This window comes from Tenrec ecaudatus, chromosome 3 (assembly GCF_050624435.1).
Source record: "Tenrec ecaudatus isolate mTenEca1 chromosome 3, mTenEca1.hap1, whole genome shotgun sequence".
In the NCBI taxonomy this organism is placed as follows: domain Eukaryota; kingdom Metazoa; phylum Chordata; class Mammalia; order Afrosoricida; family Tenrecidae; genus Tenrec; species Tenrec ecaudatus.
In genome coordinates this window covers 150,959,409-150,987,160 of record NC_134532.1, presented here as the reverse complement: position 1 = coordinate 150,987,160, position 27,752 = coordinate 150,959,409, and the positions used below count along the sequence as shown (strand labels likewise).

At 40.9% G+C, this 27,752-nt stretch overlaps 1 protein-coding gene across 1 annotated transcript in view; it reads right to left on the bottom strand.

Moving 5' to 3' along the window:
• The window catches only part of RASSF6 (Ras association domain family member 6), a 53,435-nt gene that overhangs the window by 13,998 nt on the left and 11,685 nt on the right, over positions 1–27,752 (bottom strand). Inside the window, exon 3 of the mRNA XM_075543558.1 lies at positions 2,675–2,753. Within this exon, the coding sequence (XP_075399673.1) occupies positions 2,675–2,753 (79 nt within the window). The remainder of the gene's footprint in view (positions 1–2,674; positions 2,754–27,752) is intronic.

Sequence of the window (27,752 nt, the reverse complement as noted above, 5' to 3'; positions counted from 1 at the left end):
TTATGGCCTAGGACTTTTCATTTCTTTCTTTCTCTTTTAATCATTTTATTGGGGGCTCTTACGGCCCTTATCACAATCCATACATCCATGATGTCAAGCACATTTGTTGCCATCATTCTTTTTAAAACATTTTCTTACTACTTGAGCCCTTGGTATCAGTTCCTCATTCCCCCCCCCTCTTCCACCCTCCCTCCCACATGAACCCTTGATAATTTATAAATCATTATCATTTTTATGTCTTACACCAACCGCTGTCTCCCTTCACCCACATTTCTGTTGTTCGTCCCCATTAGGGGTGGGGGGCATGGCTATATGTTGATCATTATGATCGGTTCCCCCTTACTTCCTCCACCTTCTCCTTCCCCTTGCCACTCTCACAGTTGACCCCGAGGTGTTTTTCTGTCCTGGATTCCCTATTTCCAGCTCTTATCTGTATCTGTGTATATGCTCTGGTCTAGCTGAATTTGTAAGGTAGAATCGGGGTCATGATAGAGGGGTGGAGGAGGGGGGATGAAGCTTTAAAGAACTAGAGGAATGTTGTATGTTTCATCTGTGCTATACCGCACTCTGACTGGATCATCTCTTTCTGTGATCCTTCTGTAAGGGGATGTCCAATTGTCTACAGATGGACTGTGGGTCTCCACTCCACACTCCCCCATATTCACATTGATAAGATTTTTTGTTTTGGGTTTTCTGATGCCTGATCCCATCAACACCTCATGATCACAAAGGCTGGTGTGAATTATTTAATTGGAAAGGAGATGCCTCAACCTAAGTATTCACAATCACATAAAAAACATTTAATATAGAAAACAAAACTTCTTAACATCGTGAGTTTTGTAGAAATGATTAAAGTAAAATATAAATCACCAGTTTCTTCAAGTTTCATCTTCCCTTAAGTCTTAGAACCTTACAAGTATGCATGTTATAAAGATCTATGTGCAGGATTATATTAAAGTAAAAAAATGGATAATTTCTTTTAAAACTGAATTAGTAATATTCTCTTCTTAAGTGTTATTACATTTAGGAAGGTAGTTAAAATACCTAATTGAACTAAATACTTTAAGTTTACTAGTAAGAGGCAGGTGCAAAGGGCTAGCATGAGTGGCTAATAATTGAAAAGTTGGAGTTTCAAATTTACCCAGAAGGAACTCAGAAAAAAGGCCTGGAAATCTACTTGTAAGAAATTATCCTTGAGAACCCTATGGAGCATAGGTCTACTCATGGGATCATCACGAGATGGTAGAATATATGCTGGAGAACTCCGTAAATACTCTTCTGCTCTAATTGGAAATTCGAGTCAAAGCACAGTTGCCTAAATTCAGTGGTGGGCCAGAAAATCTGAAAATTTAAACAGGAGTTGAAGATTTTAATGTATCCTGGGTTCAGGAATATTATGTACCTATGAAAAGCGAGTGCCATTAGATACCAAGCAAAGTAAAGAGCCCTATGGAGAACGTGACATTTAAATGGTGTTCAAATTAAAAACAAGAAACAAAACACAAACAGAATACCCTATATTGACAACAAGACCAAATGCAAAGTAAGAAATAAAAGAAGAAAAAAAAATCTAAAGTTTATTTAACTACCAGTAGGGTGTTACATCCCCAAAAATGGGGGCTTTCTGTAGGCTGAAACAAGAGTCCCAGTGAGGAGGAAGAGGAAGGGGAAGAGAAAGGGAATTCCCAGCGAGAGAGAGGGAATTCCTCCCAGTGTCGCTCCTACAACAAGGGCACACCCCTAGATAGGCATCATCAGGCTGATAGGTTGGACTCCACCCTACAGTTTCACACAGGTGCAAATTGACATAAAAACCTAACCATCACAGTTCATAAAGGTATGAGACAGAAATGTCTTAACAGAATCTCTGTCATTTTATCTTAATGTGGGTCATTGACAATTGCAGTATTTTTGGAAGATCAATAAATGTTGAAAATGCTACTTCGGAAACATAACAATGAACTGAAAGTAACATTTTCATATTTTCTCTATTGCAGATGATATCATAATTAATATCCTTCTACAATTATCATGAATCTTGGTGAATTTTTTATGTTTAAAAATGTGTATCATTTCAGAGTTAATACATATGTCATCATTTACTTACATCATTTATTCATATCAAGCAGTATTGTATAATCTCTACCACAGTCAGGTTCCAAACATTCTCTTTCTTTCTGGACTCCTTGACATCATCTCCCTTTTACCTCCCTTCTCCCCTCACCACCACCACTGTGCCCCACCCTGTAGCCCTTGCTTTACTTGCTGTCCCGTAGGTTCTCCAGTGCCGAGCTGCAGACACTGAAAATCAGAACATCATATATCACAACTTCAAGTGGGTGATCTACTTGGTGCATTTTTGTAAGGAAACATCTAGGATAGTTTTTTGATGAACTTGTTTGTGAACTATTCATACTCTGTTCTAAAAATAGAAAGCACATATACCACAAAAATACTTTTTAAATGTTTCCTTATTCCAAAATGTGCTCAGAAAATCATAGATGTAAAAAGGCTGATGCTTTGTTATACATCCTAAAACCAAAAATCACAATCAAGTTAAAGGACCTCTCCCCATTGCTTTTCTCAGCTGAATTGTGCGACCCAATTACTCCCCTTTACATTTATAGAATTTTTAATGTGAAGCAAACTATAATTTCATTTTTGATGTACTTACCTGTGTGCATAAAATATGAAGATTTTTCTGGTTCCCATAAAAAATGTTATATGTCTTCAATAAGGAATTAAGTTGGTCTCTAAAGAAAAAAAAAAGAATTCTATTACAATTGGTTTTAGGCTCTTTAATGGCAAAAGGCAATAATAGTGCTTTCAGTTGGGTCAAGCTGTGTTGTCAAGGGAAACAAAATCTCTCAAGTGGATAAGAAAGAATTTTTAAATATCAGCAAGTAATTTTATATCAAGAAGGCATCCCAGGCCAGTCCAGTGTAAGTCCATGGGTCAGGTGCTGGCCGGAGCTCTTCTGGCTCCGAGAGCTGCAGATTGGTGACCAGAAGGGTGCAGCAGGACACAGGCTGGTCACAGGGCAGCAGTGCAGAGGGGGGCGGCTCCAAGGTCGGTGGACACATGGTAGGGTGCCAATAACTCTTCAGGTTGTTGGTCCACATACGGCCAACCCAGGAGGCAGAACACAGAGTCCCGGCAACAAGGAAGGTACAAAGAGCAGAGGAATGACCGGTGTCTCTCTTAGGAAAAGGCCATCTCCACATGGAGACATCATCAGACTGTGACAGGGTTGATAGGTTGGAATCCACCCCGATACATTCGCACAGGTGCAAGTTGACATACAATCAAACTGCCACACAGTTCATAAAGGGAGAAGCTAACATGACTCGATGGAATCTCTGTCACTTTATCTTAACACGCATCATCGACAATTGCAATATTCTTGGAAGATCAATAAATGTTGAAGGTGCTACTTGGGAAATAGATAACAAAGAAGGGACAACTGAAGACAAACATGTTGAGGAAAATATTATGTGAAAGGCATTAGGCATTCAAAATTTAGTTGCTTGTTCTTTTTTATTTTCTTCAATAATTTAACAAATCTAAATTAAGCACTTGAACCCTGGTGGCATAGTTTAAACCCACCAGCCCCTCTATGCGGGAAAGATGAGACATTCTACTCCCTTCAAAGATTTATAGTCTCAAAATTCCATAGGACCAGCTCTACTCTGTACTATAGGGTTTCTTTGAATTGGAATTTACTGGAGGGCAGTGGATTCTGGTTTTTTAGTTGAAATTAAGTACTTATTACCCACCCCACAATTTGTTCTCTCTGAGGCTGCAGCAATCACTAAGGACCGGTGACTGCTCTTGAGGACATCACTCCATGTGGCAGGAGAACGACTGGGCTTGGAATTCTGGCATCTACCTCTCTTCTACCCTTCTCTCGGTGACAGCACAGCTCGTTACAGTATCCTTCCCGGCATCTTCACATTATACTCATCCTTCCTGACATCTCCACACCACAGGTCTTTAGAAAACAAGTCCTCTGTTCTTGAATGGAGTAATTGTAAGTACATGGTACACTTACTTACACAGAGGAGCCATAGCGTATAGATAGCAGGCTCTCTTACATACAGTTAGTCATCTAGAGTTTCTCTACTTCTTTGGAAATACATTTTATACATTTATGCTTCTACTTAGAATAATTCTCACTCTTAAAACACTTTTTAGTTCTTGTAGAAAATGCCTGTCAAGACAGTCACAGAATCACGCCCCCAAATTCAAAGCCAGAAAATATTATATTAAAATACAATTCTTTCATTGTACAATGACGAAAACTTTGTGGCATGGTGAGTCAATCACGCGGCTGCCAACAAAGGGTCAGGAATCTGAACCTGTCCACTGCTCTTCAGGAGAAAGATGGAGATGTCTGCTTCCAGAATCGTCATTGTCCTGCACATGCAAGCACTTAGTCCAAAGGAACCCCAGTTTTCATGATCCTGAGCCCACAGGAACTAGATGGTGGCCAGACAGCACAGCCGAAATGATAATTTACAAAAAGATCAGGATTATAGTTCTGATGGAGACTGGTGGAACCACTGAGACTGTGACCCTCAGTCACCGTTTAACTTTTTAAGCCATGCCTGTGACTCAACTTCCAGCCAAATAATAGGTTTATAAAGCGAATCAGACTCCAGAGGAATACACATCCCAGAACAAACAACAGTCCAAGATCCAAGGGCAGGCTATAGCCAGGGGGGAAAGCTTAAAAGGGAAGAAGGACTAGCAAGGAAGTACAAATGGGGATGGCAAACACAGGGAGGGCACAGTCAATGTGCTTTTACATTGTGGGGATTGTGCTAAAAATATCACAAATTAAAATATGAGAAAGGATTGAATGGAAATCCAATTTGCTCTGAACACTTAACCCAAATTACCCCAAAAAACCCAAAACCCAAGCCAAACACACACACACACAATTATCATAGACATTGTGTTAGTCTGAGTACTTCAGAGAAACAAATCCATAGAAACTCATGTATAAGAGAGAGTTTTATATAAAGGTTAAGTGCACACCAGAAAACATCCCAACCCAGTGCTGCCCAAGGCCATAGTCCAACATTACCACCTTAACCTATATGTCCAACACCAGTCCACAAAGTCACCCTCCATCTCACAAAACACACACTATGATGCCAACTGCAGGAGAAAAGCCAAGTCAGTGAGTGTGTAAGCATCTCAGCGCTGGCAGGGGTCTCCACACGGCTGCTCCAGCACCCAGGGCTGCATCTGGGTAGGTCCAAGTGGCTTCTCCTCAGGGATGTCTTGCAGGAAGTGAGCTTTGCCAGTGGAAGCAGGGAACTGGCTAAGGCAGCTGCTCCCTGGTCCGACCATCAGAAAGCAAGAAATTCGAGAACTAGAAAGGTGAGGCTCACTGAGTCATTTATCCCTCTGTCTTTCAATTAACCCCACATGTGTTCATCGGCCAGTTTGGCACAATAAACTAATTACGTCAGACACAAACCCATGCTTAAGAAGATGGATTGTTTATAATTCAATGAATGGTAATGAATGGCAACGAACCCCAAAGAACTGAGGGATGGCCTGAGGCTCTTGACAAGGAAGAGTTAAACACAGTGGGGACCCTGATCTAGACTTTTAGTCTCCAGAACTCTGAGAGAAAAAAAAAAAATCTGTTTTTAAAAATGGGAAAAAATTACAGGCTTGAAAACCCTCTGGCGGCATGTCTAATCTGACCTATGGAGTCATTATGAGTCAGAGAGATTGGACTGCAGTGGGTTTGGGTATCATGAAATTGAGGATGTGATGTTCAAGGAAATCACCGCTGTTTAGGCCCCACAGATTAACAGAGTCTGGATTGTTCCAGGTATCTAGTCTTATTTTCTCCACGTATTTGATTTTCACACAATATAAGTAAAGGAAAATCAGTCAAGAATTATTCAGCAATTCTCATAGAAATTTTAATCATGGCTTTATGCTTGCAGGAAATACCATATAATGAAACTCCAAAACACGTTTCCTCTCCTGCTAAGAAACTCTACACTGACGTCTTCTTTCCTAGCCTTTAGGGACCCACCCTTTGTATCATTCTAGAGGACACAAAGACATCAAGGCAATTTAGATACTGAGTTCCAGGTATGTGTCTTAGGAACACCTATGCACTTTTTACATATGGCCTCATTTAATACTCATGGAAACTGCTTAGACTTGTATGATACTTAAAGAAACGCAAAGTCCAGAACCCATGATCTTAACCACTATGCTAAGTTTCTTTCTGAGGAAAGAGGGTAGGCTCTTCCTCTGAAGATATAATTTACCTGCCACCACAGTCTATGTCTGTCCAATTATAATTTTTCTTTTATAAGGGATTCATAGTGCTTAGGCAAACTGGGGTAGAGAATTGGATGGAGACACCCAGGAACTAATGGTTCACAAGAGCTAATATAAAACTCACCAAACTCCCTGCCATTGAGTTGATTGTGACGTATAGGGACAGTGGAGGATGAAGTAGAACCACCCCTGTGTTGGCTGTGGGGAGGCTGGTGGGTCAGATGTGTCTACCTTTGCAGTTAGCAGCCCAATGCGCAATCCACTATGCAGTTCCTTCATTTCACTTAGCTCCCAGGTCCTGGTAGGTAAATAAGGTGCTTGAAAATCTACAGATGATAAATGACCCCCGAGAACACAGAAGCAGCATCTGAACTCTTTAGTGGGCCAGAGTTTGAATTAAAACAGACTTGGGTAAAGTAAATTACTCTCTCTATTCTGATATTTGGTAAAGGTACCATTTTAAATTGTGAGATCGCAAGGACAAAGGTTTATTGATGACCAACGGAGGGTGTGCTGACAGTAATACACTGATAGCTGATTTTGGCATGTTGGGTACAGGGAAAGAAAGTAATTTTGTTGATCTCAGAGAGTAGAATCATTTGCCAAGCTGAACAATTGTATTAATGCTATTTCTCATGAAATGCGTCTGCAAAATTCGATTGGTCAGCTCCATGCCTGACCTTGGGTAAAATTGCACCCAAGAACTATTGTTTAATAAAGAAATGAAGCTGAGTCAAAGCTATTACACTTCCCTGATGGACACAGTTAAGATCTGACCACATCATCATCCAAAACTCTAGTTAATATTAGAAGTTTTTATGTTCACTGTTACTAGCTTAGGAGAATCCCAGGAGACAGTACAGATCCAAGTCCAGAAAGTAGGACAGTTAGCAGAAAGGCTACATTGGCATACTAAGTATTGGTGAGCTGGATGAATCAAGGGAATCATAGGAGGGCGGGGCTTCCTCTAGGTTCCAAAGGGGGGTATGGATAGTGAAGATAATGGAGGAGGAGTGAGCAGTCATGGGAGGGACAGCAGCATGTCCTATGGAGAAAAAGAAAGGGTTAAGGTATTACTAGTTGTGGTGATGAAGATAAGGAAAAAGAGATGAGAATAGGGGCAATTTTCTAGCAGTAATCACAATAGAATTTCCACTATCTCCCTCTCACCTCCACATCTACCTCCTAAGCCATAACTGTACCTATCTGCGTCTTCCAGAGCTAAGGCAGATTCATTCACTTGCTTACTAAATCCTATTTTTTTCCCTCAAGGGAATTCCCTCTTCTCAATTCTGAATCATAAAATTTCCTCTTTTTCGTAGTGTTCCTGCCAGCACATTGTTGCTAGACCATCAAGTTAGCGTACAGCTTTTGGTGATTCCAAAAATAACAGGATCAAAACATGATGATTCCCAGGGCTTTCACAGGATGATTTTCAGTAGATCCCTAAACCGCTCTGCTTAGTCTGTCCTAGTCTGGAAGCTCCCCTGAAACCTGCTCAGAACTTAGCAACATAAAAGCCTCCACTGTGGAAAGGGCGATGCATTCGCTTGGAATCAAACTTGGGTTTCCCTCATAGAAGGCAAATATTCCACTTCTGAACTCTCACTGAAGCACTGATTTAAAAAAATTGAACTGAGTCTTACATCCACTCCCTACATTATCTCTTGAACTTATTCCAATTTCTATCCCATCGCATTCATTGTCATTGAACATTTCTGTTGATGTTATAATCATGATACTTGATTGATTTTCCTTTACTTATATTGTGTGAAAATCAAATACGTGGAGAAAATAAGACTAGATACCTGGAACATGGGTATCATGATTAACAGAGTCTGGATTCATGGGTATCATGAAATTGAGGATGTGATGTTCAATCAGCGACTTTCTTTACCAGTCCTCATGTGCTGATAAATCAGCAGAATCTGGTCCAGTTGATTTTTCTTTCATATTTAAAATATCTTCACCTATTAGGCAAAATACTACACTGATGTCCATTTTTCCCAACAGTTTTATTGGCATAGAAATCATATATCGTACAATTCAATAGTTGAATCACACCAAGAAGAGCTGTACAATTAACACCATAGAACATATTCTTTTAGAACATATTCTTTAATATTGTTCTCATTATAATTAGCTACCCATTTCCTCCCACCCTTGACTGCCATATACCTAAAGGATAATCCAGGTACTGACTCCATAGAATGGCTAATCTTGGATTTCATATACAGAAAAACATGAAAAAGCAAACAATAACAACAAATAAACCATAATAACAAAGTAAAACAGATAAAGACCTCATTAGAAAATAAAGTAGAAGATATGAAAGAAAAACTAGGACAAATTTAAATAAATCATAAGGAAGATCAAATTATAGGGTACTGAATTTTAACCTAACTGCATCTGAAACAATCCACTTTCCAATTCATTCTGCATTTTAGCATCCCTGGTCCATTGTCAAAGGATATTCACCATGGGCTTAATCCACATGTATTTCCTCATCACTTAAAAAAATGAAATAGCATTAAAATGGGTCTAAAGGGAGATTAAATGATAAGATATTACATTTGACCTATGTCTGCCATAATCAATACAATGTTCTCTGTCTGATAACAGGACTATTCATACCCCTTAATGATGATTGGAAGGGATTCTCAGGGATTCATTTGTGAACCATACAAATGGATTTGGGGCTTCTACTGTCATTCATAACCTTCTGCAAACCACAATTTAAGCTCTGATGCCATTCCCTCCTTCAAATCTGGATTATATTATATACAATCCTTGGATCACATAGCTGGTGTGGTTCTTCCACATGGACTTAGTTGACACCTCACTTAGATGTGTGTTTGTTTGAAAACAAGTCTTTAAAACCCCAGAAGTTTCCCCCCGCCCCCGATAGCTAGGTATCATCTAGTTTCTTCACCATGCTTTGTTATAGCACCCATACTTTCAGTTAACTATTCATGAGGTTGATCGCTGGTATCCCTTTCTTTCCAATTTTCTGCACCTTATTTCTTACTCCCTTTTTAAACTTTTTCCTGACTTATAATTATTGACATATGTTGGGCTCAACCCTTAGATCACCTGTCTTTCCTGTCTGGACTCTCCATTAATTTATCTCCTTAGTTTTGGGACTATATTGATGACTTCAATACCTCTAGCTCAGATGTCTTTTCCTAATGTTAGACTCATCCATTCAACAGCCTACGCCTGCACTCAGAGGACAATAGGCATCCCAAATGACTTCTGTTCTAAACTGAGTCTCTTTCATCACCTCCAACCAGTTCCTCTGCCAGGCTTTCCAATTTCAGTTCATAGAAGCTTCATTCTTTTCAGTGCTGTGCCAAATGTCTTCATGCCATTCTTAACAAAATTTTATATTGTGTGTGATATCAATGATATCATTCTATATCATTCTGCCAGAAGTTCAGGCTGGACATAGAACAAGGTATATCATTGCTGCGATCACATGGATCTTGGCTCAACGTAGAGAATAACTGAATGATGTTTGCTTGTGCTTCAGTGAGTAAGCAGACATTTGAATGTGTGGACCATTATGAACTGTAGCTAACTTGGAGAAGAATGGGAATTCCAGAACACTCCATTGTGCTCATTTGGAACTTGTAGGTGGATCAAGAAACCATTGTGCGAAGTAAACAAGGGAATACGGAATTGTTTAAAGCCAGGAAAGGTGCGTGTCATCATTGTAGCCTCTCATCATGCTTGATAAATCTATACACTGAGAAAATCAGAGAAGCTGAATTATATAAAGAAGAGTGAGGCACCAGGATTGGAGGAAGGCTTACTAACAACCCATGGTGCGCAGCTCACACAACCTTGCTTGCTGAAAGTGAGGAGGAATTGAAGCCTGTGCTGATGAAGATCGAGGATTGTAATCTTTAATACGGATTATAACTCAATATAAGGAAGACCCAAACCCTCACAACTTGACCAATAGGTAGCATCATGATAAATGGAGAAGGGGTTGAAGTTTTCAATGATTTTGTCTTGCTTGGATCCACAATCAATGCTCATGAAAGAAACAGTCAAGAGATCAAAGGACAAATTGCATTAGGTAAATCTGTTGCATAAGACTCCTTCAGAGAATTGAAGAGCAAGAATACTACTTTAAGGTATGCCTGATCCAATCCATAATATTCTTCGCATGATATGCATGTGAAAGTTTGACATTGAATAAGGTAGAGTGTGGAAGAATAGACATTTGAATTGTGGTGCTAGAGAAGAATATTGAAAGCACCATGGATTACTAAAAGGACAGACCAATCTGTATTGGAATAAGTAAGTCCAGAGTGCTCCTTTGAGGCAAGGATGCTGATTTTGTCTTACATACGTTGGTATATCATCAGGAGAGACCAGTCCCTGGAGGAGGACATCATGTTTGGTAAAGTGGAGGGGTGCTGAAAAAGTGGAAGGCCCTGCATGAGATGGATTGACATGACACAGTGGCTGCATCACTGGACTCAGGCTGAGGAACAATTGTGAGTATGCTGCAGGACTGTGCAGTGTCTTGTTCTGTTGTGCATATGATCACTAGTTTAGAAGCTGACTCTATGAGACCTAACAACAACAACATGACATACCTTCTTCTCTTGCATTCTTTGTATAGTTCATCAAACCTTTTGGCTGACATAAAAAATATCTCCAAGACTTGGTTTGTTGTCAGTACCGTCTTGGTCTAAGCCACCAATATTTCTCCCCTAGATGGTTGCTGTAGCCTTTTAAAATGCTTCCTGTATTTGTCCTTTATCCTCTACCCTCCAAACAGCATGGAATCTTTTAGTGGAAACTTGATCACTGTCTCAATTCCTCAAAGCTTTCCAATGCCCTCTCATTACTCAGAAGAAAAGTTAACCCTTACAGTGACTTAAAAAGAGGGGCATGATCTGATCTTCTGTCACCTCTTCAATTTCATTTCCTACTGCTCCTTTCTTCACTCATCACTCTCCAGCGAAATAGCCTCCTGGATGTTCCTTCAAAACTCCAAGCACACTCTTATCCCTGGGCCTCCACGTTCACTGATCCTGCTTCTCCTATGGTCTTCCCCTATGGTAATGCTAGATAACTTATTTTCTTCAATTACTTACACAAAAAGTGACTGTCTCAGGTAGTCCTAGTCAACCACCCAACATTCAATTTTGCTTTATCTGAACATTTCCAGGTCCTCATTTTCAACCTTTCACAGTTTCTCTTAAATAATATGTATTTTACTTGCCTATCGTGTCTCCTGCACTAGAATATCGGCTCCCGGAATGGAACGTTTCTGGGTTCTGTTGGCACGACATTCCACATGAAGTCCCTGGGTGGTGAAAACTGTTACTGTGTTGACTGTTTACTAAAAGGGGCGTGGGTCGACCTGGAGGTGCCTTGGCAAAAGCCTGGCGATCTACTTCCAGAAAAGTCAACCACTGAACAGCTGGTGGCTCACTCATCTGCTCTCACACACGTGGGGGCTGTGAGTCGGAATCAACTTGGCGGCAATTATGTTATGTTTTTATTTTCTGGAAGAGTGGCTGGCTCACTTAACAAATATTAACAAATTTAACAAATATTTATCAAAGGAATTCATCAGTAAAATTCTTAACCCTCAAAATGTAACATAGCAAACAAAGGGGAAAAAGCTTTTGTTACATGAGCAATTTTATGAGAAAAACTTAATGATATTAAAATATAAATAACTTTACTAGCTAAGATCTCTCTGATCCTAATTCTTGTTTCCCTCATATATGAATATCGATATCATTAAGAAAGAGATTTGAGTCTGTTTTTTCACTGCTAACTTAGAGACTTACTGTGTGTAGGCACTTATTAAATAAATACTTTCTGAAAATTGAACGAGAGTTCATGCATCTTGATTATTACATACTTAAGTGTTTCATATTGCCTTTTTCTCAGTTCTAAATTTTAAATGTGCATGTTCCCAAGTATCATGACACTCCACACGATGACAAAATGATTTTGTAGAATTCCCCCATGTTATCATTCCTAACTGACTTACTTTAAAATTTGAATGTTAATGAATATTTCTGCTCTAAATATCTTTGTGTACTCTGATATTTTCCCCTTGGGGCCATTGTTGTGGGGGGTGTTTTCTAAAAATTATAATATTGGTAAATTATGTAGCTCTCATTACTGAAAGCCAGAGCAGCACACAGAAATTCCAGGTTCACTTGGGATGCAACTCTGGATATGCTGAGCAATGAGAGTTGTTATGAAACCAAATGAAGCTTTATATAAACTCAGCCCCTCAGCTCCTGTTTCTGATGAAGCTTCGTTACAAACTATGGTACAAATACCGTTGGAAAGGATTTACCTTGGGTCCTTGGTCACTCAGAAAGGTTAGTCCATAGAAACAAGCAACTGGGAAAATGTTCCTGCATGTGAACAGCTCCTGACTAAATCATCTTAACTGCAGTAAATGTCCATGTGACCTCCAGCATTTGCCCGCTGGGCCCAGGGCCACATGCGTCTGTACATTTTGTTGAAACACAGGCATACTAACTCATTCATGTACCATGGTTACTAACTCATTCATGTACCATGGGGACTTTCTTGCTATATCCACAGAATGGAGTTATTGCAACAGACACTATAGACTTGCAAAACACAAATGACACAAATGATGTTTGAGAAAGTTTCAGATCCTGGCGACCTCATGTTTTGCCGAGTAGACTTCTATAGGGGTTTTATGCTGTGACCTTTTAGAAAGAGTGGCCAGGCTTTTCTTTGGAGGCACCTCTGGATGAGTAATCCAGTGTTTAACCTTTATACCACCAAAGGACACATTCCCTATCAGGCCTAAGATATTTGCTATCTTTGCTTCAGGAGAAAGCTTGTTGACTTCAGTGTAACACATAGCAGCTGGTTACTACAAAAATCTTCCATATTTTTTCTTACCTATAGGCAGAGGGGTTCTGATTATTAATGGCATTTTTATGAATATTGGAGTGCGGAAATATCATGGTTAGAAGATTAAAACAGTAGAATAAGGTGTTGACATAAAATAAGTTAAATTAATGGCATATTAGAATAGGGGAAATATTCAGAAGTTAAGTAAATATCCATAATAATGGTGAATGAATTTCACTGATTCATTGTCTGTACCTTACTGGAGGAATTTTTGAAGATTATACATTTTTGCACTTGATGAAACTATAGATCTCTTATGGCATTGGAAATAAAATGTTACCCTATAACATTCTTATTTGACTTGTTGGCTGTGGGGAGCTAGAGCATCATTCTTAAATTGACCATCAGTGATTCAATAAGATTTGGGGCATAGTAGGGGGGATGCAAAACAAAGTAGGATTCTTAAGATGATATTTAAGATGATATCCCTAAATGGAGAGTTTTAGTTTATGATCTGGGGCCGAAAGAAATAATAGCTAAAATGTATTAAGCTTCCACGTTATATCAAGTGTTGTAAGCGCTGTTAATTGTTCTGTCCATCTAAATATTCTTGATAATGCTATAATGTAGGCCTAATTCTCAATTTAAAAGACTCAAATAACCTCACTACCATTAAGTCAATTCTGACTCATAGCAATCCTATTCTCAATTACAGACATGAAAACTGGGGTTAGAGAAATCAAGACACCCCAGGTCATATAGCCAAGGTAGTCTGTCTCCTCCATTCAAAGGTTTAAGTTTTATGTTCTACTATATCACATCTGAGATGGAAGATTAGAATTCCAAATGCTTTTGGAAAACTGGAGCTCTGATCCGAAATGCAGCTCAGGAAGAATAATTTGAGGATACTATATTTGAGGTGGGAAAATAAAGTGCCCAGACAGAAATGTATACATGTAGTCCAAAAGTAGACATCTGGGACTTCATTGGTAATAAGCTAATAATTAATTAGATGCCAATTGATATTATTTTAAAAATACCCATTCTGAAATAGGAGAGAGATTATGAAAGAAAGCATTATGAGATAACTTCTAAATATCATGGTTAGAAAGGTATGGAAAAAAGCATTAGACCATGTGAGAACATCAATGTAAAGAGATACTTAAAGCATTATTCTTAAAAGGGTCAGCGTTTTGATTATTCTATGTGAAAAGATACCAGCTAAAAAATATATCAACACATTTCTCATCTTTAACTCTTTTTGCAGAGAATGAACATGAGTAAATTTATCCTATTTTTGTTATAACAAGGAGCTCTGGTAGCGTAGTGGTTGTGTGTTGGGCTGCTAACTGAAAGGCCAGCAGTTCAAAATCACTGTTCCAGAGAAAGATGGTGCTTTCTACGTCTATAAAGAATTACAGTCTTGGAAATTCAAATGGGCAGCTCTATCCTGTCCTATAGGGTCACTATGAGTCGATAGCAGTGAGTTCAGTTTTGTAGTTTGTTTTAACATGGCAAAGTAAAGATATAGAAAGTGCAATGCAACATTTTCAGGCACCAAAAGTTGTGTACTGGCAGTTATTATAATGAGCGATGGAGTGAAAACATGAAATTTCCTTTCATCAGGCCTCCACTCAAGTACTCCTTCAATGCAAGAACACTTTGTTCTATTAAACTGGCATTCAATGATGCTCACCTTCTCCACAGGATTGCTGAAGACAAAGCAGGTGCATAAGCAAATGCAATGAAGAAAGCTGATGGTGCCCGGCTATCAAAAGATATAGCATCTGGGATCTTAAAGGCTTGACGGAAAACAAGCGGCCACCTATCTCAGAAGCAACAAAGCCCACATGGAAGAAGCACACCAGCCTGTGTGATCATGAGGTGTTGAAGGGATCAGGAATCAGGAATCAAATTACAACAATCATATCATTTTGAACAAGGGGGAGTGTAGAATGGGGACTCAAAGCCTATCTGCAGGCAACTGGACATCCTCTTACAGAATGGTCTAGGGGAGGAGACGAGACAGTCAGGGTGCAGTGTAGCAAAAATGAAACATACAAATTTCCTCTAGTTCTTAAATGCCTCCACCCCTGCCCCACCCCCACCCCACTATCATGATCCTAATTCTACCCTAAAAATCTGGCTAGACCAGAGGATGTACATTGGTACAGATAGGCACTGGAAACACAGGGAATCCAGGACAGATGAACCCCTCAGGACCAGTGGTGAGAGTGGTGATACCGGGAGGGTGGAGGGAAGCTGGGGTAGAAAGGGGGAACTGATTACAAGGATCTACATATAACCTCCTCCCTGGGGGATGGACAACAGAAAAGTGGACAAAGGGAGACATTGGAGAGTGTAAAATATGACAAAGTAATAATAATTTATAACTTATCAAGGGTTCATGAGGGAGTGGTGGCAGGGAGGGAGGGGAAAAATGAGGAGCTCATACCAAGGGCTCAAGTAGAAAGCAAATATTTTGAGAAGGATGAGGCCAATAAATGTACAAATGTGCTTGACACGATGGATGTATGCATGGATTGTGATAAAAGTTGTATGAACCCCCAATAAAATGATTTTTTAAATGTCTTTATATTTCCCAGGTATTTAGGTGGATACCATTACAAAGCACAAATGACAACTTTTGTGGTTGATTTGACAAGAAACTGAGTGCCGTGGCTCTAACTCGCCTGGTTCAGCTGACTGATTCGAATCACGTCGTCTAGCAGGTCTGCACAGGGAGCAGGTGTTCACAAGAGCCCTTGGCTGAGTGAGTACAGTCAAGGAACCTCAGCCAGTCTGGGCATTAATGAAAGTGTCAAGGAACACGTTACTATAATGAATCCTATAAACGTACACTGCCCTAGTTGATTCTGATTCCTGGCAAGCTTACAGGACAGCAGAACGGCCCCTGTGGGTTTCTGAGATGGGAACTTATTGCGGGCGTAGAAACCCCTAGCTTTCTCCAGAGGTGTGACTGGTGGTTTTAAAGAGTTGACCTTGAGATTAGCAGTGCACCCCATGTGTATCCCACCATGCCACTAAGGATCTTCCAATGAGCCTTCAAAGGTAGAAATTAAACAAGAGAAGAAGGTGTGAAGAGTTGATTTGGCAAAAGAAGATTTAACAAGTGCGGGCAGCTAATTCTGCTGTTGTGACGAAACACAAAGAACATCATGTCCAAGATACAGCGCCTCTCTGTCAGGTGTACTGTGGCCTGCATGTGGCTCTGATGCTGGAAGGTCTGTCACGGGATTTCAACTTCAGCAGGGTCATCTTATCCATGGTGGGCAAGATGCAGCCGCGCTCCCAGACAAAAGCAGACTAATCGGCCAGTGACAACCTTGTGAATCCAAACAGGCCATTGTCCAGGATAAGGCTTGGAAGACACACTGGTTACAACCCTGGATTTAAGGGCAACCAATGATCATGAAGATGGTGTAGGACATGACCACTATGAATCAGCATCTCTGACAGTTACTAACAACAACAGCAAGTCAAATGAGGAAAGGCAAAGAGCCTTCTGAGACATTTTAAGAACCATAGATTGAATTTTACAGGCAATGAACAATCACTGTAGTTCTGAGCAAGAGAAATACATGATGTACAAAGGATATGAGGGACAGTCTGGTGGCTAGATTGCAGAACAAGGCAAGAGCTGAGCAGCAAGAGTTTGCAACACTTTCTGACTAGAGGTACCGAAGTCAGGCTGATGACCCATGGAAAGGTGAAAAGTCTTCTACATATGCAGAGAGTCTAAATACTCTAAGAGGTCTAAGGATAAAGTGTATATGATTTAGGGAATCCCATCCCTAACCAAACCAACTGCTATCGAGTTGATTTGAATCCAAGTCATTTTGATTCTATATAGGGTTTTCTAGGCTATAAATTGTTACCAGGGCAGTTAGCTGGTGGCTTTGAACCCCTGATCTGTGGTTAGCAGTCAATGCGTAACCCACCAAGGAATCCAATAAACCCAAATCAAACCTGCTGCCATAGGTTGATTCTGACTCACAGTTGAACCTACATAGCAGCAGTTCTCAACTTGTGGGTCATGACCCCTTTGGGGGTTGAACGACCCTTTCACAAGGGTCGCCCGATTCATAACAGTAACAAAATTACAGTGATGAAGTAGCACGGAAAATAATTTTATCGTTGGAGGGTCACCACCACATGGGAACTGTATTTAAGGGTTGTGACAATAGGAAGGATAAGAACCACTGGCCGCCAGGGTTCTAAATTCTGTAAATCTTTATGGGAGCGGACAGCTTCAACTTTCTTCCAAGGAGTGGTTGGTAGGTTTGAACTAGCAATCCAATATTTACCTGATAATGCCACCTGCCATGTGGACCTCCCCTAGGCTAATCTACACACTGTGCCTGCCAATGGTATCTTGGTGACATATTTGTGACATATGGGAAAAAAGAAAAAAAATCAGTGAATCTCTCCCCATCCAGGCTAGACCTGATTGCTTCAACAAAGAAATGAGTTCTACATCCGTTCTTAGTTTAAAATAACTGATGTCAAGAAACCACAAAAATGCTCAAGGAATCAACACTGTTTACTTGTGCTTATTGTGTGCTCATATCAAAGTGATTTTTCTAAGGAAAACACTTGTTTGATTCCCTCTTCCCCAGAATATGAAATCCTAGGTCACATCCCACATTACCAGAAGACAATGAGGTTTCTACTAAACCGAGAAATGACGAACTCTCACATGATTGGAACTTCTAAAGAAACGAGGTTTAGTAACAGAAGCTTCTGCAACATAGAAACGGTGCCTGTGGCAAGGTAAGGGGCGGATCCTGACAGTGACTGCTGGATGCCAGGATTCTTCTTACAGGCCTCAAGAGAGGGGCAGAGTGCCAGCCAGAGAACATCAACATGGGGTGCCAGGTATGGGGAAGAGGTGCTGAGGAGATTCGGCTTCTGCCCCTTGAAGCCCCAGTTTGCTTACAGACTCTAATAGAGGAGGCGGAGTTCATCATGAAACACTTAGATGCACTTTTCATTTTCTGAGGTGAATTCCATTAGCACAGCGGATGAGAGTTATCCACATTCTGATATCTGCTGTGAAGAATGAATTTAGTAGGAAATTAGTTCCTTCATCTTATCAGTCAACTTAGCTGTCCAGAAAAAAGCAATTTTAAACGGACACTTACAGATAGCATGCCTGTCCATATTAGATGATATAAGAGTGTCCCATTGTCTTAAGGTGCCTGGGTGGCACTGTCAGATATGCACTAGACTGGTAATTCCAGGGCCGGTTGTTTGAAACCACCAGCCCATCCACAGGAGAAAGTTGAAGCTCTCCGTTGCCATAAGTAACCTTACATGGGGTTACTGTGAGTCAGAACAACTCGATGCCAGTGGGTGAGTGAGCTCTATTGTTCTTATAATGATCTACAGCATTAAAGGGATATCGGAACGCTGGCTCACTAAACTATTGAGTGATTCTTGCAATTAGAGCTCACCGAGAACAAAGCAGGGCAATTGTTGAAACCGTACCCAACATCGACTCTAGCGCCTGCCACGCGACACACAATGACCTTCAGGGGAAACACAAGCCAAAGATGTTGGCAAAGGAATGTTTGGCCAAAGCGATGCTTTCTGAGACTGTTACTGCTCATGCTTGGAGACCTCCTGCAGAACACGTAGGGTGCAGATCAGGCCACCAGGGAACGCCACCTTGACAGTGACGACCGGAACAGGGCTCTGGGTGCACTGCCACATGCAAGAGCCTAAGTATTGAACAGTCTTTGCAAGGAAATCGAAAACTAGGCGATATTAAAAAAAAGGTAGCTTGCTCTTGCATGGAGCTAGTTTCTTTTTCACAGATTTTGGTTCAGATTTGCTGAATTTAAGCATTGAGTTCATTTAGCAGTTTTACACGTTACATTTAAAAGTCTAAACTGAAATGCTTTAGGCGTGTGCTGATTTTGTAAAATAACAGTGACTTGAATGTGTAAGGATGGCATAAATTAGTTATTTCCCAAGAAGTAAGGTTACAAGTGGTTAGTCATCTATGTTGCGATTTTGTATATTTTCTGAACTCGATATGGGTGTGAAGGGTCCATGGACAAAGAAGCAGACCCTCAATGAGATGGACTGGACAGCGGCTGCAACAATGGGCTCTAACATAATAATTAAAAAAATACTTTATTGGGGACTCTGACCACTCTCACAACAAGCCACTCTGACTTCAATGAGATCAGCCACATCTGTGCCTATGTTGCCATCATCATGTTCCAAGCATTTTCACAATGGTTTGAAACCACCTGGGCAGCATCCAACAACAACAACAACATGATTGCGTAATATGTTCCTAATAATTTTTCATAATTTTACAAATTCAAAAATAATAAAACCTGAATTCTTGTGTCTGGAAAGATAACAGCAGGGTATATGCATTGAGAAAAGTAGCAAAGGACAAATAAGGACATTTTAGAAGTGTAACTCAGGACAAACCAACATTCCACATTCCAGATGTCAGCAAGGAATAGGAGAATTCTTTTACCACACTCGGTTCCTAACAACTATGAACTTGGATCCTGGAATGAAAATCGCCAGCCTCTCCTATCTAGACAACCTAACTCAGTTAAAACTATGCGGGGGGGGGGGGGGGGGGGGTGGAACACTTTTCAACCTTTGCCTACAGACTTTTCTTAGCCAGGAAAGTAGGTTATCAACATTTCCATTGCAAATGAAGGGATTGGTTTCCTACATTTGAAAATGGAGAAGTGGGGGAGGAGAGAGTTATCTTTAAAGGGGGTGGGTAAAAGAGAAAGCAAACCCTAAGTTGTCAGGGAGCTTTGAATATTGTTTAACTGTTCTGATTTCAGAATTCTCCGGAGGAACCCATGTCCACGAGAGACTGCCCTTTGTGAAGAGAAAAGGTGGACGGCAAGCTACTGTGCTAGAGAATCAGGGCCTGCTTGGGGCACAGCTGATGCTATTGGGAGGGGATGCCTATATTTTTTCTCCACCCTTTCAAGTAAATCTATCTTTAGAACCCAATTCTGGGTCCAGTGCTATGAACTAACCATAAAAGAGAACCTTGGACTTTCATACAACCCACAAGGATTTAATTAATAAGCCAACATGACCACATATTTTTACTTTCTAGTCTATTACCACTATCCCATTGCTTGTGGTCATATTTCCTAGGACCACTTGTCTGTCAGTTTGTCACCCATAGTAGCTGGGTGTTGTTATAATGCTGGGTGGGGGCTATGCCACTAGGATTTCAAATACTAGCCAGGCCACCGACAAGGGACAGGCTTCAGTGGAGTTTCTAGATTAAGACAGGAAGGAGAACATGATGATCTATTTCTTTAAAAAAATTGGTCAATGCAAAATAATAATTTATAAATTATCAAGGGTTCATGAGGGAGCGGGGAGCGAGGAGGGAGGGGGAAATTGAAGAGCTGATGCCAGGGGCTTAAGTGGAGAGCAAATGTTTGAGAATGATGAGGACAATGAATGTACAAATGTGCTTTACACAATTGATGCATGTATGGATAGTGATAACAGTTGTATGTGTCCCTAATAAAATGATTTTTAAAAAATTAGTCAATGAAAAGAAACTTAGGAATACCAGTGGGATAGTGCTGAAAGATAATTCTCTCAGGTTGAAAGGTACTCAAAATACAACTAGGGAGAAGCTGTTTCCTCCAAATAGAGTTGCTCTTACTGACCCGGAGGGAGTAAAACTTATGGGACCTTCACTTGCTGGTAGGACATGCCTGAAAGTGAGAAGATACTGAAAACACCTATTAGTAGAGGGGGTGAGGAATGTGCTAAGATGGATATAGGAAAATTGGAAGTTGTCAAAGAGAAATAAAACATGTGACGATCAATCTTCCAGGCATGAGTACACTGAGAGAATGGTATCGGCTACTTTAACTTGAACAGACCATGAGGTCTACTCTGCCAGGAGTGACACCATGCAGTGGAGTAGCATCATGGTCACCACAAAGAAAATGGAGCCTTTCATGATGTATCCTGGTGTATGGCTGTATCAGTGGTGGATAACATCCATATGCTCACACAGAAGACAACTTAATCTGTTGATTCCTCACATTTATACACCAGCCACTAGCGCTGAAGATGCAAAAACCTAAAAGATTTTTAATCCCTATCTATAGTCTGAAATTGATCAAGCATGCACCCAGGGTGTACTGATAATTAGTGATGATTGGGATGAAAAATTAGAGACCAAGCAACTTCAGTATCTGAAAAATATGTCCATAGTGATAGAAATGCCTGTGGAGATCACATGATAAAGGTTTGCTAGGTTTTTCAAAGAAAAAAATTTCCCAATAATGTAAATAGCAGCTAGACATTTGGATCATACCAGATGGACTACACAAGCATCGGATCAATTACATCTGCAAAAAGAAACCATCATCAGTCAGAACAAGGCCAGGTGATGACTATCGAACACAGTCACGAAACCAAAACGTCCCCTCATTTTGGGAAATAGCATACGAACAAGGATGGACAGTACTGATCTGCGCAAGTTATCAGGATGGGCCAGACCTTGCAGAAGGATACACCGCTTGGAGAAGTAGGAGTTCAGCGGCAAAGAGGCAGCCTCTCCATGAAATGGACTGGCACGGTGGCTCCAGCAATGGTCGGCAACAGCTGGAAGGATGAGCAAGGTGAGGTCTTCATTTTGTTGTTCTTAAGATGGCTATGGATCTGAACCTGCTTGATGGCACCCAGCCACCACCGCAGCAACACATTTTGGTCATTTTGTAACTTTCATATTTTCTAGGCCATTTAATTTCTCAAATCTGGCTCTAAACTGATGATATTGGAGGACTGGTTAGACCCCAAAGCAGTGGTTCTCAGCCTGTGGGTCGTGAACCCTGTGGTGGTCAAACGACCCTTTCACAGGGGTTACCTGATTCATTACAGTAGCAAAACTACAGTTATGAAATAGAAATGAAAATAATGTTATGGTTGGGGGTCATCACAACATGAGGACCTGTATGAAAGGGTCATGGCATGAGGAAGGTTGAGAACCACTGCTGTAAACAATAGAGGTACTACTTAACTCAGTGCCTCATTGGACTTAGATTAGAAAAAAAGAGTAATATTAATTTTACAATGTTAAATGAACCTTGAAGTGACAATTATTCTGCAGATATAAGGAAATTTACCTGCAATATTTTTCTTAACTATGAAAGTTTCCCCCTCTATGATAGAAATCTTAATAGCTCAAAAGATTATCTCTAGATAGACATGTAGGAAAATAAAGAGAGGAAAAATGCACAACAAACTTCTTTTTCCTCTCCAATGATGGTGCTTGTGAAGAAAGCAAGGATATGATTTAGATGAGAGTATTTTTAAAAGAGGCTTTTTTTCTCCAGAGGATAAGTATCAGTGATACGGATTGAATGGTGTTCCATCCACCATTCAATATTTGTTGAATTCCTGGTCCTTGCTCCTGTGGATGTGATCCTGTTTGGAAATAGAAATTTTGGGAGTTTTTTGTTGATGTTACAGATGTGGGAAAAAAAGTGAAATTTTTCACTACAGATTAGTAAGGAAGCACCAGTATGCCTGAGCTTCCTTGTTTATTGGGTGCCCTGATATTGTGTGTTATTACAATGTATTCGTTCCCGGGAGGTTTTGAAGCGCAGCACTTGCTATCTGTGATTTTTAAACGTGAGTGCACAGTAGAATTACCTGAAGGACTTCTTGCTGCGTGTTGAGGGCTGCACCCTGAGACTTCCTCATATTCAGTAGTTCTGGCATGAAACCCGAGTGTGCTGAGTTCTGACGTGTTCTGACATGCTTCTCATTCAGTTCAAAGATCACCCTCTGAGAACCATTCTTTCAGATTTTAGAATGCGAAGTGTAAGCAATGATATTATCCTTTTAGAGGAAGAGAATTTTCTCGACTGGCAGGCTGCTGGTTGAAGCAGCTGATCATTCCAATTAGAGCTAAAATGATACCATATACACAGCCAATCAACGTGCCTGCTCCTCTTCTCTCTGAATAATATTATTATATTAATCGTTTTATTGGAAGAGCTTACAGATATGATAACAATCCATAATTCAATTAGATCAAGCATAATTGTACAATTGCTGCCACCATCAGTTTCAAAACATTTTCTTTCTTCTTGAATATTGTTTAAGTAATCCAATAATCCAAGCTCACTGCCATCAGGCTGATTCTGACTCATGGAGACCCTGTAGGACCAGGTGGAACTGCCCCAGTGAGCGTCTGAGACTGCAACTGTTCATGAGAATGGAGAGCCTCTGGCTCTCCAGAGCGGCTCACTCACGTTGTGGTTAACAGCCCAATGCATAAGCATACACCACTGAAAACTAGTGTCCTGTAAAAACTGTTCAAGGATTACGTTGTATGTTTTAGTTTCGTATTGCTGGAAAATAATGTAGAGGATTCCAAAAATACTCATTTTTCTTTTTAAAAAACCGAACAAACCAGTTTTGCAGATCAGAAATCTGATGTGCGTATCACTAGACTAAATTACAGTGTGAAATCTGTGGTCTATCTGGTGACTCTAAAGGAGAATCTGGTTCTGTGTCTTTCTTAGCTTCTAGTCTAAACCAAACCGAACCAAATCCACTGCCCTTGAGTCTATTCTGACTCACAGCAAATCGATATAGGCTTTTCAAGGCTGTAAATCTAAAACAAAAAACCAAAAAAACAAACCCTTTATACTCACAATGATGGGTTGTATTAGGAAAGGACAGGTTACGATTCAAGTTCAGGAATGCCCAGGATGCAGTCCTTCAATTAGGCCAGCCTCTCTCCTCAGTCATGTCCACAGGCACACCTCTCTGTCCCTTTCAGATTCCCAGCCCCTTGCCTCTGCCCTGCTTGGACAAGTGTTGCCGAGCTCTCTTGAGTTGGATGATTGAGTGCCCAGAGGCATGCCCCTCGGTTCGCAAGCCTCCGCTGCGCTTGCCACGCTGCTTCCTTCCCCACGATTCAGTCTCATGTTGCCCTCTTGGTTTTGCTGCCTCTTCTGCTGCTGCTCCTTGCTGTCTCTTGTCTCTTGCCATCTCTGGTGGAAGAGCTCTCTGTCTCCTGGATTGCGGAGGTTCCCAGCACAAGAACTTGATCCATTTTTATTGATGAGCAGGAGGTCCTTCCTTCTGTCTCTGGATGGCTCGTTGTAAGTCCAGCAGGATGGCAAAACTAACCAATCCCCATGTTAGGATTGCTTGCACTTTATTGGGGTGATCCCATGCCCTAAAGGTGCCAGGAATCTCATTTACATTATTACCAGTCATGGCTGTTGTTATGAGAATAGACAGCCTCAGCTCCCTGGGAGCCGCTGGTAAGTAGTCTTTCGTTTTACATATTTCTAATACAAGGCTGAGTGATTTTTTTAAGTCAGCTGAAAAGTAAACACAGGTGTGCCATGCAATAAAGGTCATAATTGGAGCTACCGCAGGCTGGTGGTAACATAACACCCGTTGCCTATCAACAGCTACAAGCTTTTGTGATATTGAGGATGCCTATCTTCTTTCCAATTGATGCCCTTGTTCTCTTGGGGAGGGGAGAAATCTATCCATGGTCTTAATGAATTTATTTGAGCCCTGGCATCCTTGGAGCCACTAAAGAGCTTGATTCTCCTTCTATGTAAGAAAAAAAGGTTAAGCAGTTATCTCATTTTCCTCAGAGTATCCTCTATCTATTCTCCACACTACATTTAGAGACTAATATATACTTCTCTGCTTAAAACCCCTTCCATCAAATCTTCCCATTGCTTTTGGGGTAGAAACACAAGTAATTATCATTTCAGGTGAAGCCCTACTTGGTCCCTTTGGAGCCTCCATCTAAGGGTTATTTATTGCTGCATTCTGTATGCACACACAGTGGCCACTTCGCTTTGGCTGGGAAGCTGTGCTCCTTCAGGCAGTCTCTAGGGTTAAGAATGCTCTCCCACACCCTCCCCTTAAACTTGGTAGCTCCTTGCTCCTTCAGCGCAATGTTTAGAAAGCAACCTTCCTGAGGCCCTGGCTCAAACCAGATTTTTATTGTTTAATAGGAACCGACTCCTTTCCTTAGGCAAGGTAGGTTTGTCATTGGTCCTTTAGATCTGTTCTCAAGTTGTGATGGCCAGACCCACATTATCAATACCACCTGGGAACTTGAAATACAAATGCTGAGCCCGTGTACTGGGGATTTCAAAAACTCACTGCCTAGGACCACACAGGCTGGTGTGTGTCTTCCATGTGGACTTAAACGATCCCCTTACCTAGATGGTTGCTTTATTATTTTATTTTATTTTTTTAAGAAAAGCCTTTAAGGGCTCAGATGCAATTCTATCTGCTAGCCGGGCGCCATTTATTTTCTTCACATCACTTTGATATAGCACCCATATCATCCGTGAACTCTTGAACTAATTGTTCAAGAGTGGGGCTAGAATGAAGTGTGAACATTAACTAATTGGTGAACATTGAGCTACTTGTTCTTAGAGTGGGGCTAGAATTAAGTGTGATCCCAAAGCCTAAAATCCACTTGTAGGGTTTTTGCATGGACTGAATGCTCCCTGAACATGGTCCATGGATGGGAATACCCTGGTCACCAGCCAGAGTGCCGTGACTCCAATCATGGTAGACGTAGCTAGGGTAAAATGTAACACTCTACACCGTTTATCTCCTCCTTGACCCATTCTAAAGTGCTCTCAGTTTTTAGTGTGTCCTGCTTTATTTTTGACTGAGGTTTTGCTGTATTTTGCCTAGTCATTGGTCTGTTCTCTCATTTGCTTCCTGCCTGTTTCATATGATTTTCTGTGTAGGAAATCCATGATCCCTAGATCTAAAAAGACAGCAACTTGGTTGATCATTCCCTACGGGCATGGCAGGTAAACATGGGAGAGAATGGGGTGCTAACAATGAGTATGTGAAGAAAATGTTCTGAAATTGACTGTGGTGATGACAGATATTCTTTATAATATTGAACAATTCAATTGTATATGTGAAGTGTATGCCAATCAAACTACTTTAAAACAAACAAACAGTTTCTCGCCATTGCCTAGAGAACAATTCCTAGTGGCTCTCTAGGACAGGCTAGAAATGCCTCTGCAGGAATTCTGAGACCATAACTTCTTACCAGAGTAGAAAGCCTCATCTTTCTCCTGAAGAGAGGTTTGTGGTTTTGAACTACTGGCCTTGTGGTTAGGAGCCCAACACTATGCGGCCAGGGCTCCTCCTGCATCAGAAACTCTGTGGATGGAGTCTAGCAATCATCATTCTAATAAACTCTACAGGTGAGGCTTTGAAGGCTCAAACTGGAGATCCACAGCTGCAGACCTTCAGCTCCCAGAGTCAGGATGTTGTCTGTTTATGCTCTAAATTGTATGCCCGAGCGTCTAGCACAACCTTGGACTACAGATATGTCCTTCATAATTATTTGTTCAGGAAATCAAAATCTATAAAATTGACTCTTGGTCTATTCATAGGAAAACAATCATGACCCACCAAAGGAGTTAATGTAGACAGAAATCTGGGTAACGTGTGTGTGTGTGTGTGTGTGTGTGTGTGTGATAACTTTCTGGAGCCTTTGCCTTTTGACTTCATCAGGTTCCTCATGGAAAGATGGAGGGTGGCTCTTGGGCAGACAGATGGTTTCACTGTTGTTGATATTTTTTATCCACCTGAAGTGATAAACTAAATGCGGATAACTAAATTAGACAAAATAGTTAATTTTTGTTGGTAATAAAGAACATCTCATCTAAAGATAGCTTAATAAGCAACCTTTATCACATATGCGGACGTGACAATATTGATCTTCCTGTGACAGAGGAACAGATGTGCTAGTCAATGTTCCTTAGTGGAAATTTGTTTCACTCTCCTTGGGTCAGCAGACGTGAATGCTGAGACAATTGCAGAACAATCTCCACATAGAAATAGTTTCTTAGTTTTAAAGGAGATGGGCTTGGTTATAGGTGCCAAGTCTTTTGCTTCTGGTGTGCTTGGAATCCTGATTCCTTATAAAAACCTTTCAAAATGGGGTCTCTGTTCCTTAGTTGAAGACAGACATGGCCCCCAGGATGCACTGGGGCAGGCAGTGTTGGCTCCTGTCCTGTGACCATGTGACCCGGGACACACAGCCTGGGTCAAGGCTGCCTCTGACCTGACTGCCAGGTAGGAGGCCGTCTCTGGTACACTGGCCCTTTGCGCTGACTTTGGGCTTCGAGGTGCCGGTGGTTGCGTGCCCTTTTCTTTTCAAAGTGCACTAGTCAAGAGGCGTGCAGAGGAACTCTTTGGAATAATGCACTTTCTGCTGAACCTGATTACATCATGCTAATTAGATTCATTCCCTTAGAACAGGAAGGTACATGTGTCTTTTGAGCCGCTGTTAGAAGAGTTTCCAACCTCCAAAGAGTTTGCACTGGGTTCCTAAGTAAGAGAGAAAAATCTAGAGTGAAAGCCGACCTGTAATCTAAAATGGCATTTGAATCTCTTTTTAAAAATTACATAGAGAGTTGGCATTCACTCACCTCTAAAGTGCCCTGGTTATGGCCTCGGGCCACAAAGGAAAGCGGCCACAAAGAGCATCCCTT